The 14418-nt window shown below is 46.9% G+C and overlaps 1 protein-coding gene across 1 annotated transcript in view; it reads right to left on the reverse strand.

Moving 5' to 3' along the window:
- Window positions 1-14418, reverse strand: part of Prkn (parkin RBR E3 ubiquitin protein ligase) — an 884626-nt gene that overhangs the window by 368876 nt on the left and 501332 nt on the right. Inside the window, exon 7 of the mRNA XM_048354412.1 lies at window positions 13620-13735. Coding sequence (XP_048210369.1) covers window positions 13620-13735 — 116 coding nt within the window. The remainder of the gene's footprint in view (window positions 1-13619; window positions 13736-14418) is intronic.

A 14418-nucleotide genomic window follows, 5' to 3' on the forward strand; every position in this document is an offset into this window, starting at 1 on the left:
GATAAGGCTCCGCACTGAGTCCTTAGCCACAGGTCCCTGGCCCTCAGGCCCTGCGGCTCTGAGCTCTGGGCCTGCCAGTCCGGCCTCTAGGACTTGGGCACTCAAGAGCCAGGACTGGCTACACTGAAGCCGCTTCTCCTCACCCACCCCTCTTACCCTGGTGGAGAAAAAGGCTCTCGCCAGCAGACTGGCAGCTCCCTGTGCCTCAGGAAATAGTGTGACAACCGAGGACAAAATGGCACCTGCACCCGGGTCGCAGGGCTTTCCTGAGCATGCAAGGAGGCGAAGCAGGCACCGTGAGAAGCTGGAGCAGGCCAGGTCCTCGCAGTCGCCTGAGGCCTGGGGGGACAGGAACCTCAGCTGCTTGGGGCCCCAGTGAGGCTCCGTGCTATGAGAGGGCGCAGCACGCAGAGGCTCGTGGCTCCCGCGAATGTGTGCAGCCCTGAGTCAGGTGCTATTAATCCGTTCTGCTAAGGACAGGAACCTCATTGTGCTCCTGGCACGGAGCCTGTGGGAGCCGCAGTGTTAAACCACCGCCGCAGCCACGTTCTACCGCGCTATGGTCGCCGCCACCCTGGAGGAACACTGGCTTTGAGTTACTGCGTGGTGCTCTCTAATTCAGTTCCCGTGGCCTCTCTCTTTCTCGGCTCCATCCTCCTTGCCTTCTCCGGGCGGATTCACTCAGCCTAACGTGACCAATGGCATTCGAACCCTGCAGTGTTTCTGGACTCACGGCTGCTCGTCACGGAGGGCTGTAGACAGAGTGCAGCAGACGCCTTGTTCAGTGCCATCTGGATGGCCTATGAAGCATGCTGTCTGCTACCGACGCAGGCGGGGAGATCACCCTCTTTCATTTATCAGAACGCAAAGGAAAGAGGCAGCCTCTTGGCTCCGTGGGAAGGGCAAGGCGTCCACATGCGCCTTTGGACACACTGGATCTTCGTACCCCGCAGTACCTTAGAGGACGGGTACAGTCTCGACCTGTCCGGAAGTGAGTGTCCCCGGTCTCAGCGCCAGGCCTGCATCTGCCACCCCTCCTCACCCCCCCCCCCCCCGCAGCCGCGTCTCTCACTGCAGTGCGATGAACGCATGGGGCCAACGACAACCGGTGGCCCGGAGGGGCTGCCCGGTGCACCGGACACCGGACACCGGCAGCAAGCGCCCCCTCGATGCTGGAGGCCCAGCCATCTGCGGACACTGTCAGATGCCCCTTGGGGTGCGGAAAGCCAGCTCTGCTGGACGATCACACTCCACAGCCACAAGGGCTGGCTTATCTGTGGACTCCGGCTCCATTCTGTGCCAGTGAAAAGTGAAAAAGAAAGCAGAAAGGAAGAGGCGTAAACGTAAAAGTGTACCAAGAAAAGCAAATGAAAGCTTGCTCATGAAATTCATCAGCTGGGCAGCGTCTGGGATTCAGAGTTCACGCACTAGCCAGGGAAATCGGATGACACGTTCTTCAGTGACGCTTCTAGGTCGCGGTGCATGTGCAGAACAAACAATATGGGTGAGACAGTCCAGGGCTATGCTCCTTCAGCGAGCAGGCCGGAGCCCGGAGGGCACGGTGTCTGCTATGTGCCTCGCCCGGGCGGATGCGAACACACTTGAGTTTCGCCATCTTTAGAAGAGGCTCCGGAGGCTGGCTGGGCCGGCACCCCCCAGCACCGCCCAGCCTCGCGGGGACAACCAACCTTTGCTCAGGGGCAAACGCAGAAGTAGATTGGCAAATAAAGGAAAGGAGACACGGGGAGAGAGTGGGGGGCGGAGGGAGGCAGGAACTTCTGCGGGTCTCTGGGCAGAATAAACAAGGGTGTCATGAACAGACCGGCCCACAGGCAGACAAGAGCTAGGGGTGGCCCCAAGCAACGGGCCCAAATAATTTACACAAATAGGATTAGCTTCGACTAAGTTAAGTTTTCAGCATAAAAGGATAATTCAACCTTTTGTAATGAATAAAAATAAAAGGTTCAAAGACTCTTTTATAATTTTTTTTTACATTTCCTGTATTAAAATCTCTCTCCATATGGAGCTGGGGTTGAGAGAGGGCCAGATTCAAGCTGACCTGTGGCCACCATGCGAACACCAATGTGTGGCACGGCTTCTTTCCACTTGCAGAATTTTAGAGTTCTAGCGACATAAATTCTGCCGCTTACGGATGACCTGCAGTAGAAGTGCTGTAGCTGTTATCCTAATGACTCGAAGGGACAGACACTTGCTTAGAAATTTTCAACTTAACGGTTCAGGGCTGGCATTCCACCCACACGGGAACACCAGCCAGTTGCTCTGTGCACAGCGCACCCTGTGCTCAGCTGAGTCCTTGGACAGTCCCCGGGTCACCCCAACGCAGCCTGGCAGCATCGCCCCGGCCTTTGTCAGATGCCCAATGCAAAGCACCTTTTGAACACCATCTACGCGAAACGACAGCAGAGGATATAGGCGAGTCCGGCAGATCCAGGGGGAAGGGCCTACCAGTAACATGTGAACAGCATGCTATCGTTTCTAAAGCGCTTTCATGGGGAGTTCACTTTTTGGACTATCACCACGAACCTGGTGATCTCATTAACAGAAAGGTAGCTGAGGCTAAAGATCTGTACAGCTAGTAATTCTAGTAATTCACTGTAGCAGCAAACCTAGGCTTGATCTCAATGCCCTTCGCTTTCTGTTCTGACGTGTTCGCTTTGATGATTTCACAGACACGGTGACAGACAACTAGCAACCCTGGAGGCTGTTAGGCTTCGATGTAAAATGTCCTCCATGCGTCCATGTGTGAATTGACTGGTCCTTAGCTCATGGCCCTATTTGGGGGCATGTCACATCACTAGGTATGACTTGGAAGATCATGTATCTAATCCTGGATTCTTTCACTTTCCTCGGCCTCCTGTTCAGCACGGGCTGAACAGCCTCCTCTTTCCCTGGCTCCTGGCATCACCCGTTCTGCTCATTGCCTGGCCCCAACCAACCATGGCTGACCTGTGTAGAACAAGGAGTGAAAGCAGGTCTTCACTCCTTGCAGTTGTTTCCTCAGATGTTTCTGTACAGGTAGGAAAGTGTAAGTCACAGAGACAAAGGCCTCCAGCTTGCTAGCAACCCTGGGGAGATACTCTCCCTCGGCGTCTTGTGCAGGGTAGGCCCGGGCTCCACCACTGAACTCCATCTCTTTGGGAAGTCTTCTGACTACCACTCAGCTCTAGTCTCTAGTTAACAACTTGGATCAACTTCCTGCTCCACCTTGTAGAAAATTACGTTAACCTAGTCACTGTGAATCACTCGTGGAAATCAGTTGAGATTAGCTTATGAAATAATCACTGAGCAAATGAGATAGCCTTTAAAAATGGGCACCAAGACAGAATGCAAGCTAAGAAAGTCTACTTGACAGAGCAGTGCAGTTCCGCATGTCAGGGAGCTCATCCAGTTCCGCTGAGCTTAGGATGTTACAACTCCCTCTCAAGTCCCTGACGGCTCAGATAGAAAAGGAGATAAGAAGTTGGCATTCAAAACTGTTAATAACATGAGAGAGCAACTAAAATGGCATTACCATAATAATTTATCTGCAACATGGTTGGTCATACATATTATAGATAAGTTTTTGGAATAATAATTCTATTTCTTAAAAGACATGATAAATTATTTGATCTCTTAAACCTATAAAATTTGGTATAAAATACATTTTGAAATTTTATTCTTTAATTTTTCTTTAATATGTATTTGAGAATGTGTATGCTTCTATTTTAAGATCAGTTATATCAGATAACACTAAGGAAATTTAAATATTGTCTATATGAAAAGGCTATTATGGTATCTTTAAGAAATGGTTAGCACTTTGTTTTCTTTTTCAAGCATTGTGATATGACACTTGAATTTTGAGTTGTCAAGATAACATGTTAATAAGGCAGACTACTTCTTGCTGTCAAAATATGTATTCTTTCTCTGGACTAGTTCCCTTTGTATCATAGCAATTACTAGAACAAGTTAAATATGATCATTTTTGTCCGGAAATACTTATTACGCACTCCATTTTATAATACTATCTGAATACCTTCTTGTTGGGATTTGCTCATTTTTTCCCAGGTCCTTGTCTGTAGCCTACAGGAGACAAACGTGGGGCCCAGTGTCCCGTTTAATGAAAGAGATGCCCATGCCCAGCGGTTGGCGTGCGTTCGGTGGGCAGCTTCCACAGCCGGCTCCTTCAAGGGCAGCCACACCAAGAAACCTAGTGAGGTGGGCTACAGCGGTTTGGCCCACCATACTCTGTAAGCCAGTGAGTTAAGAGCTGTGAACAAAGCCATGCCAGGCCTAATCAGTTCTCTAAACTGATCTTGCTTCTATCCCTTCCCTACCTAGGCCTTGGTCTCATAGGAGTGAGTTAAAAATCATATATGCCAACTTCTGTCTTGATTTCTGCTTTTGGAAAATTCAGCCCTAACCTGTCTCCATCACAGCTTTAACAGCAGTTAAAAAGTTGAGCCCTACTAAAATGAAGGTGATATTGATAAAGAAGTCTTTTCTTTCCAAAGTACTTTTGGGTCACCAAGTCCCAATTTATGTCACAGTTAACTCTTACACAGTTATGTGCCACTTAATTCCTCTCACTAATATTTAAAAATGTTTGCCTTCAGGAATCTGATCCCTCCTCTCTCAAAATACTTCCCTTGAGCTGAGACTTGCTGCTAGACATTCCCATTTGAATAAATGTTCCATTTCTAAAAGGAACTATTATATATATTTTATTTCTCAAGAGGAAAAGAATAATAAACATCACAACTGATGTTATATTTGTGTAGAGATCTAAAATTTTCAGAGAACATTCATATAACTTATTGATATTAATACCACTTCAGGAATTAATCAAATTTAGGGTAGTATGGCCAATGATTTATCTGCTCCAAGTAAAGCAGTGGCATGTGGTAGATTCAGGGGGAGCGAGCCAGTTCCCCCAGCCCATCCCGAAGCTGCCTGCCCCATCAGTGCCTTCCTCCCCGGGCCCTGGTCCAGAGCAAAACACATTTCCTGAGCAAACTGGGCTTGTGCGCCTAAGACTTCAGGGCTTTAGGGCTTCAGAATCTGCGACTGTCTATACCACCCTCTGAAGGCACAGTTGTAAGTTTGGGCAGTACTAACGTGGCCTGCTGTTCCGGGAAAGTTACATGGAACATGAAGCATTCTGCTAAGCGTGTTCTGTGAGTTGATTCACTTGGCCATCGGACAGTACTGCACCAAAGTCTTCTTACTGTCCAGAAATCCAGGCAGTGAGTGGAAGAGTCAAGTTATAGAGCCACACAGTCTGTCTTCACAGTGGCCTTCCTAGCCATTATGCAATCCATGCGTCCTGAGAGTTGGCAAGGCCACGGGAGGCTAACTAAAAAGGCCCACAAACAGTCACTGTAGGGAAAAGAAGGACAATGAACTGGAAAGAAGTGCGTTCGCCTTCTTCGGGTGTGAGGATAAATCACGTGCAAAGGATTTACGAATTTAGAGGGTGATCTCAAGCTAACGTGTGCCTCTAAAGAACGTTAAGATTGATGATGAAAGCCTACTTCTGCGCTCCTGAGAAACCGTCCCCAGGACAGACAGTCCGGAGGAACCATTTTCATCAAGACGGGAAAGGTGTTGTGGAATGAGAATTAGTCACTGTTGGCAAACAGGTCATAGCAGGACAATGGAGGACAGCAGTCTGTTGGGGACAGAAAGTCAATGTGTCTCTCTGGTAATAGAGTGTCTTAGTCAGAACAGGGGATCGAAGTCAGTCTGTGGATGCAGGAACACAAAGTACCAACTCCTCAGTGACCTGGGCGGCCGCTCACTTCTCTATCAAAGCACAAATCGCTGGGCCCTTGTGCTTCTCACTAAAGAATATGGAGAACAGCGCAAGGATACGTGGTCCTATGTCCCTACTTGTGTGTAATGTTGATTGTTACTCCTTTACTGGCACTTTCCCAAACCCTACCAGTCTGTGACATGACCGAGAGTAACCCAGGGTTAGTGAAGTGAGACTAATTTTATTTACAAAGACTTAACAAACATCATTGATACTTCTTGCATCCCGGCATTGAAGAAATTGGTAGTACAACTTTCAAGCTGAAAGGAAAGAGGAAGAATTTCACGAACCATCTTTCCTGGTTGAGCTATCTTTCCCTAAGTGGAAAGATTTTTTCCCTGGTCCATTTCTACCTCCATCTCCAATTGGAGGCCATGTTCCTCCCTGTAAATGGTGACTCGAGACCCTGGGAAAGGGGGAAATAGAGCTAGGCAGTAGTGGGAAATGCGTTATAGTGCTCAGAATGTTTTTTACTATGGGACTTCTATTTATTAATGAATGCTCATAAGAGTACAAAACTAAGGAAATAGATGTGTGTATGTGTAGAATTTCTAGTGATTATGAAAGTTTTGAAGATGCTGGATACGTAATACTATTGTGCTATGATTTTAGTATATCTCATTTTCATATGCTTTTACTCATTTGTATTATCATTTTTTGTGAAGAGTCTGTTCGAATGTTTTGTTTTCCTTTTCCTCCTGATATATAGATGTCCTTTAGACATCTGGAGCCCTTCATCACTTATATGTGCTGCAAAATTGCCCTTGGTGTCTTTAGATGGTGTCCTGATGTTAATGTAAATGGATGTGTTCATCTACTTATCCTTCATTAAGACCCCTGTGCATTCTATGTAGAAATCTTCCTCTACACCAGTCATAAAGATATTACCCTATTTTATCAGTAGGCTTAGTTTCAATTTTTATATCATAACCTAAAATTTGTCAATATTGATATTTACATATGGTATAAGATAGGAGATTAGGTTCACATTTTTCTTTTGTGTATGTACTAGTTCTGGGCCTTGAGATCAGGGCCTGGTCCCCCCTTTGCTTTTTGGCTCAAGGTTAGCACTTAACTACTTGAGCTCCAGCTCCACTTCTGCCTTCCTGGAGGTTACATGGATTTAAGTCACATGGACTTTGCTGCCCTTGCCTGTGTTTCCCGAGACCGTCCCGGGGTGGGGGGGGTACTGAAGGCCACAGAGGCTCTGTCCATGATTCAGATGAGGGAGGGTGCAGGCACATCTGTGGTGTATTGTTGTGTAAAGGCTCTTCTGTCACTACATAGAAACTGTCAGCGCAGCTGGAAACTCTTGGGATTCCACTGCTAGGACACATAAGACATGGGACACGGAATCTATACAATTAACAAGGATAAAAATCAACACACACTGTGTCATGCTTCAGTAAAAACTTTAGCACTCCAAGGGTTTTAGAGGATTGCTTATTTTGTTGCAAATAGCTCTACAAGCTGGGAACCCACAAAGAACACATCTGCAAATACTGACTTCTAAATGTCATGAGAAACAATAGCTTTGCTAAACGGGATGTTTATAGGACTCACGGTAGATTCTATCATTGCTAATCATCAAAAAATGCCCTAGCAGTTAAAAACATTTATATAAAGACATGAATTGGCACCAACTTTTTTTTTTGCAATGGTTACCTCTTTTCCTCACAGTTTATAGACAGTTGCTGATTACAAAAAAAAAAAAACCCTACCACTTAAAATAAATATACAAGCCATGAAATCATTTAAGAAGTCACTTATTTAAAGATGATGAGGGCGTGTCTTTCTGATGAAAATGGCCCTTCAGAAGAGAGTGTAACTGTCGGCAAATCCGGAGCAAGGATCACGTGGTGCTTCAAGAAGCAGCTGCCTGTTCTCAACCTCCCCCACAGAACAGGAACTACTTAACACCCCGCCGGTCGCAATGTGCAAGGTTGACCTCAACGGAGAGAAGATTGGTCTGGGAGGATTTGCTGAGCCCCCACAGTGACCGCGAATGGGAAGGTAGGGCGTGTGAAATTCATGCGCAAGCACCGCGACATCCCTGGACCCGAGGACACGGGCACTCACGCGGAGATCGGCGGGGCTCGTCTATATTTTCATAAGTACCTGGCCCCAAGCAAAGTGTCTTGGTAATCTACACTGCAAGGCTTAGGCTGGTTGGACTTTCCCCTGATTCCTAACAGCTCGTCCTAACTCTGCTTTGTTTGCTGACCATCTTATTATTTTATCTAAGTGCCTTCTGGAAGACTGCATGAAATGCAGACGGGATTGTTTTTTTTTAACAAGGAGGAAAAGAATTTTCTGTTTGGTGAACTTCATTCAATGCACCGTTTTACTTTAATTTGGTAGCCAACATGTATTTAAATGTCTTGGGCGCTCCTGCCTTGCTTGCTGGGGAAGCGGCTTTCTCCAGCCTTGCCCTGCGGTCTCACCGAGCACACTCCGCAGGCACAGCTCGGGTTTTCTCTGCTGTTTGGGGGAAGGTGGAGGGAGGCGGATAGTGAGTCTGGCTCTTTCCTGTCTCTGTGTTCCACTTCAACCGTGCCACTGCTTTCCTGTCCACATGTAAGTCTACCTTCCAGCCTTGCAGCTAGCCTTGCCTCTCACTGTGCAGGGTGGAGCTGGGCCAGGCCCGCATACACTGGCTCAACAGCCTCTGTGTGGCAAGAGCAGATGTAATTTTTTTAAAATGTTTTAATCTCAAGTTCTTCATCTGTGAGGTAGAAGTCCAAATTATTTTAAGGGACGGCAATAGAAAGATTTCAGGTCTCTAGGCTGCATCTGCATCTCAGGGGAGGAAAGGCGACTCTATTTTAATGGAACATTTGGACTGAGGATGGGACGTAGAAGGCGTTATCGCAGCTTTTCATCGGATAAGATGGGGGGGTGGTGTACCACACTCTCTGGAGAGTATCACTCACGGAAGAAGTGACAGAACTCACTCCCACGGTGGGTGGGGGGGGGAGTGTGAAGTAGTCTGCTTCAGACTAGCAGACAGCTCTTTGAAGTTTCTCCTTTCATCTCAAGAAGTTGTGCTGCCCCGTTCTCCTCTGCAATGCACCGTTTCCTGGGAGGTGGGCGTGGGATTCCTCATCAGTGAAATCACACCACTTAAGTGTGTTCTCCTCAACACTAGGCACCATGGACGTGCCCCACACTTACATGAAGCTGTTCTTTGTCCCCGTGGGAATATGCACAGGGCTGGCACCTAACAAGACAGATGTGCAGCTCAAGGACCCCAGCACTGGAAACACAAACATTACTCAACAAGTTTTCATTCCACAAACAGTCACTTGGCGAGAAGACCCATGATAAAGGGGGCAGTCAGTTTTGCCTGATCTGAGTCGCTCCTAAATAAAAGTATCAGGTCCCATTTGACCCCAAATGTTAATAAAAAATTAAGTTGCTAATGATTTCACTGTTAGGGTCTCGGAAATTTGATAAAGAACTGATTTTTGAATCCCAAAGACGTGTCAACTACAGTAGAGCCCAAATTAAAATGTGAACTGACAAAAGGAGCTTAAGACGTAACACATGCATCCAAAGGGAAGGGAGCAAAGACCCCCTGGGTGGAGTCCTCCTTTGTGGAGAGGACAGATGAGCACACATGGAGTACTGTCAAATGATAGGCTAATCACTCTCCCTCACGTCAGAGGAGCGACTGCAATGGACGGCAAGATAAATCTTTGCTAATCTCCAGGCTCAAGCAAATCTTTTAAGTCTGCAATCTGTGCCAGCATGGCTTCAATAAGCAGAACGAATTTTTAAAGATGAATTTCAAGAGGAGAAAATTATAAGACCATTTATCACAAACAACAATAACATTAAAAGCCTAAGTCTCTATTGGAATTATTGAGAGGAGTTACAAGGTAGTAACATGGCTGAGATTTAATGCCCTGTTGGAAACTGTGTTTGGAAACATACTTTGACCCGGCATCATGGTTGTTCTTCGTTTTCCTTCTGCTCTGCAAATGGAGGAATAAGAAAAGCGGCCAGGGTGCTGAGCAGGCAGCCAGTCTTATGAGCAGCACAGGGGAGGTACAGGGATGGTATTTTGTTTTTCACTGTGTTCTGATTTTTTTTTTTGCCAACTGCTATGAGGGTATTGATGTTCTTATTTTGTATGTTTATAAGGTTCACATTAACTTATTTTCCAAGAATAAGTTTGCGTGATACTCAAGGAGCAGAAATACTATTGTTCCTTGGGGAGCACAGGTACAGAGTGAGTCAGATCCACACTGACCGGTCAGGGAGAGAATACAAGCGACCTTTGGGCTCTGCCCACAGACACGGGGCTCCACTGTGGTCCTGAGTCCATCAGAGCTTGCCAGGGATGGTCTGGTCCGGAAATGCTAAAAATGCAGCTGTTTCCCGGCCCTTCCTGCCCTTCCCAGGCCTCCATCAGGTGCCTTCCTTTTGTTTATCTCATTGCATTTCCAATCCTCAACCTACCCACCAGTAGCACTGAGTAGTCAGAGAACAAGTCCAGCCACCACTGTAGTTACACAGAGGGGACAAGCTGGATCCCCCACAAGCCTGCAGGGCCCCATAAACCCTCAGGAAGTTCTGTCTTCCAAGGGGCATGTGGGCTAGTAGAGTCCTTATTAAAATGTAAATGAGGGAGACAGCAAGCGTCAAAGCAAAACATATGCCAGGAAGGCCCAAGTAAGTACAATCCTGTACTAGCTCAATAAGATGTACATTGAAAAGATACGTAGAGGCAAACCTATTACATAGATCAAGATATCAAATGCCGGGCTGGGGATATAGCCTAGTGGGCAAGAGTGCCTGCCTCAGATACACGAGGCCCTAGGTTTGATTCCCCAGCACCACATATACAGAAAACGGCCAGAAGCGGCGCTGGGGCTCAAGTGGCAGAGTGCTAGCCTTGAGCGGGAAGAAGCCAGGGACAGTGCTCAGGCCCTGAGTCCAAGGCCCAGGACTGGCCAAAAAAAAAAAAAAAAAAGATATCAAATGCCTGATTCGTGACATACCATTAATCCACATACAAAATAAATAAACAACCATAATATATAAATAGATTTTAAGAGATCTTTTCAACCTTTACCTCTAGGAAGATATGGATTTTTAAAGTGAAGACTAAAGGAAGACATTGAAATACAAATTCAAAACCAGTAAACCTTACACTTATAAATGACACACTGATACTAATACTGATACTGATAACTTGTGACTAAGAAAGTAATCGTTAAGACCAGATCTACTTTGTGTATTCTTCCTAAGGATGTTGAATGGAGGTTTCACAAAATTCTCTCACAACAAAAAAGAACAGCAACAATGTTACACAAATAGACAAATGGGAAATGTTTGATAATAACAACCAAATATTTGTAATGAGATTTTCCTTTCATCAATTTTCCTTTTATCTATTAAAACTATAGATACACTCAGTACTGGATAAGATTCAAAAAGAAGCCCTCTCAGACATGGGAAATCACAATCTACAGTGTATCTGGAAAGAAATTTGGTAATACACGTTGAGAACCTGAAAAACATCTATCACCATGACTTTAGAGTCAATATGACCATCACCACACACTTTGCACATCTCTATTAGTATAAAAGAGTGTGGATTTCACTCTTACTCAATTTCTAAAAACTGGAAGTAGCCTAAATGATCAGCAATAGAGAAACAGGGCATTCCCAAAGGGTAGAATCTTAGGGTTCTTAAGTATCTTAGGTATTCTTTAATTGTCTTAGGACACTTAAAAATATTTACATGGAATATTTCATAGCAGAGAAAACTTACCCTGTTTAATGTAACAATGTGGACGTGAAACTATACATACAACATAAGTAATATTAAGATACTATGAAATGCTCGAGTTCGGATCCCCTGAAAGACCTCCAGAGACCAAGACCAATGCAAGCAGCAAAAAGGGCGTTTATTTCGGGCTAGCTCGGTCCTCTGCACATTCAGCAATGGTGACGCTAAGAGGCCCTGAGCCTCGGGCTCCCAGCTGTTTCATACATTCTTTGGGGTAGGCAGGGACTCAGCATACATCATAGCATCTTTTAACAAATCAACACACACCGCGGGAAAATTATGAAATAATTCTAAAGCTTGTTTGGCGCATTTGGTGGCGGGAAGGAATCTGGAAAGGGTCATTGGTCAGATCAAATTACAATTGATTGGTTAAGCCATAGGGGTGTAGCAAGGGGGATAGTGCACAGCTGCAGGGTTTTAGATACTGGAAACCACACCTGGGTGGGGGAGTTTTGGACTAACTCCAAAACTTGTTTTTCTTCTCTGTTGGTCACTCTTATGGGTGTTTATGGTTTTTCTGAGAACTCTCTGTCCCAGGGCGTTTTATGGTCTTTAGGGCTTACAGTAAGGTCAGTCAGGTACAGAATGGGGTCTTAGTACAATATGGAGTTACTCTGGTCCTTCACTCTGGCTCTACAACTATAAAAAAAAACACCACCAAACCAACCCACGATGTTTATCAACCTGCCACACATCCCACTGGAGTATCCTCTTGCGTAAGCGTGACATCCTTACACAATTCCATCCAAGTAGGACAGAGTCCTATTCTCTGTTCCCACATAAAGGGCATTCCCCTGGTCCGAACAAGAAGGGATTTTATTCCATCGAGTGACTGGTTCTATAAAAACCACCTGAAGTTTAACAAAATAGAGTAATTTCTGTTTATGAAATCACCCCCAAAGTAATAATGGCAGCATTTTATTGTGATGTTATTTTTTCATCCATCATGGCCTGTGCATAGGGAGATGGACCGTTTCTTTCCGATCCCACGGCCGGTTATGGGCGTGGAAGTGGCTTGCAGAGCAGGGGCTTGGCTCCACACCACGCTCTCCGCGTCCTTTCACGTCATCTTTACTGCTCTTAAAGGAGCATATATATGTAAATGCTGGCTGGAAGGCTGCACTCTGACTCACAGCAAATGCTGTGCTTTTCTCCTCTGACATCTGAAGGTGGATTTAGTTAGCTGTTGCTGCCAGGAGGGGAGGAAAGCAGGCGGGGTGTGGGCAAAGCAGTCGGGCTTCTGCCAGAGCCGGGCTCGGCACAGCCCACGGAGAAAACTAGCCATCCCCGTTCCTGTCTAGAAACCAGTCTGGCCAACAGATGTTGTTAAGGCTGTTAGGCTTCTTTTCATCAACATTGAAACGCAAAGTTATTAAAGAAAAGAAATGCCATGATATGAGCATTAATAGACGCTAATCATGAGATCATAAAGTAACGTTTCAAGGGCTGCCCAGACCAACAATGATGAGGGCTGATTCGCTTACAGGTATGAAACAAAACGTCATTTGCCTTTATTCAGTAATCCATTTTGGCATTTTACTACAATTCCCTTGCCCAAATCAGGACCAATTGCATTCGAGGCCTCCTCATCAACCTCCTGGAACATGAATGAAAGCTAATTGCTTTTCCTCTGTGCAGCTGGAGAGCATGAGGAATTTGGCCTCCAGCTGTTCCTTCTGGGGCTCGTTGTCTCCAGCCCCGCCCCTCATCTACTTGTGGGGTGCATCTCCACATTCTGTCTTTAGCTACATGTTTCCACGTTGGGTGCGTGCGCGTACGTGAGCTGTCAGCATGAGCGCAGGCAAAAGCACGAACGAGACATTTCTCTCTAAAATACAATGTACGGGCCATACAGTGCAGCACAAAGCGTGTCCATGTGCTGTTATTCCAGCCCTGAGCCAGGTGACCACATTAACACTTACCTGGATGGGTGAGTAGCATGGGAGCAGGAAGGAGAGGCCACCGTAAAGGTGTGTGTGGGGGGGAACCCCTGGTTCCCAGCCTTACCTGACGTCCGTGCAGGTGATGCAGCTGATGTCCCGGCTGTTGGTGGTGATCAGGTTCAGAGCCACTGATGTGTCCGTGTCGGAGGTCGGGTGGGCTCCACATTTAAAGAAAAATTCCTGAAAGCAAGAGACAGACAAACCATGGCTGTTTCCCTCTCTGCAAACACCTGTGGCGGGCAAGGGCCTCTTTGGGCAAGAGAGGCAATGCGTCACGAGGCCGTGACTTAGGACAAGCTCAGCACAAGTCCTTTGCGGGAAAGAATGCCTTTGTCTGCAGCGAGTGGGTCGGCAGGTACCCCGAGTGGAATCCAGAACAGGCGCCCCGGCGGTGCAGGGGGCCCGGGAGCAGGCACGGAGAGCCCGCGCTGCCGCGGCCAGAGGCCGGGCTGCCACCCGCACTGCACCTGCCCCCCCGCCCCAGGGCCGGCACGCTTCCTTCAGCTTCACTGCAGGCCACGTTCTTCCAATCACCATGTGGTTAGCAGGGATAACCATGCCGTCCGCGTCCTTCAATGCCCCCTTTTCTCAACGCTCTGCCGTGTTGCCAGGCCCTTCCTCCAGTTGCACAGTGGTCCCTGCTCCGCTTCCTGCTCACAACTCTCTCTCCATCCCACCACAGTGGACCGCAGAGCCCCATTTCCTGCTGTGGTGAACACCCTGCAACTGTGACTCTAAACCCAGTGCCGTGCTTGCTCCCCTTTCCGTATCTACCCCGACCTAGAGAGGGTTTTCCCTCCGGGCCCCAGGCCCAGGGTCACCCCACATTTATGGAGAGCTCCAGAGACAGAAATATTCACCAT

The sequence above is a fragment of the Perognathus longimembris genome, chromosome 9, assembly GCF_023159225.1.
Source record: "Perognathus longimembris pacificus isolate PPM17 chromosome 9, ASM2315922v1, whole genome shotgun sequence".
Classification (NCBI taxonomy): domain Eukaryota; kingdom Metazoa; phylum Chordata; class Mammalia; order Rodentia; family Heteromyidae; genus Perognathus; species Perognathus longimembris.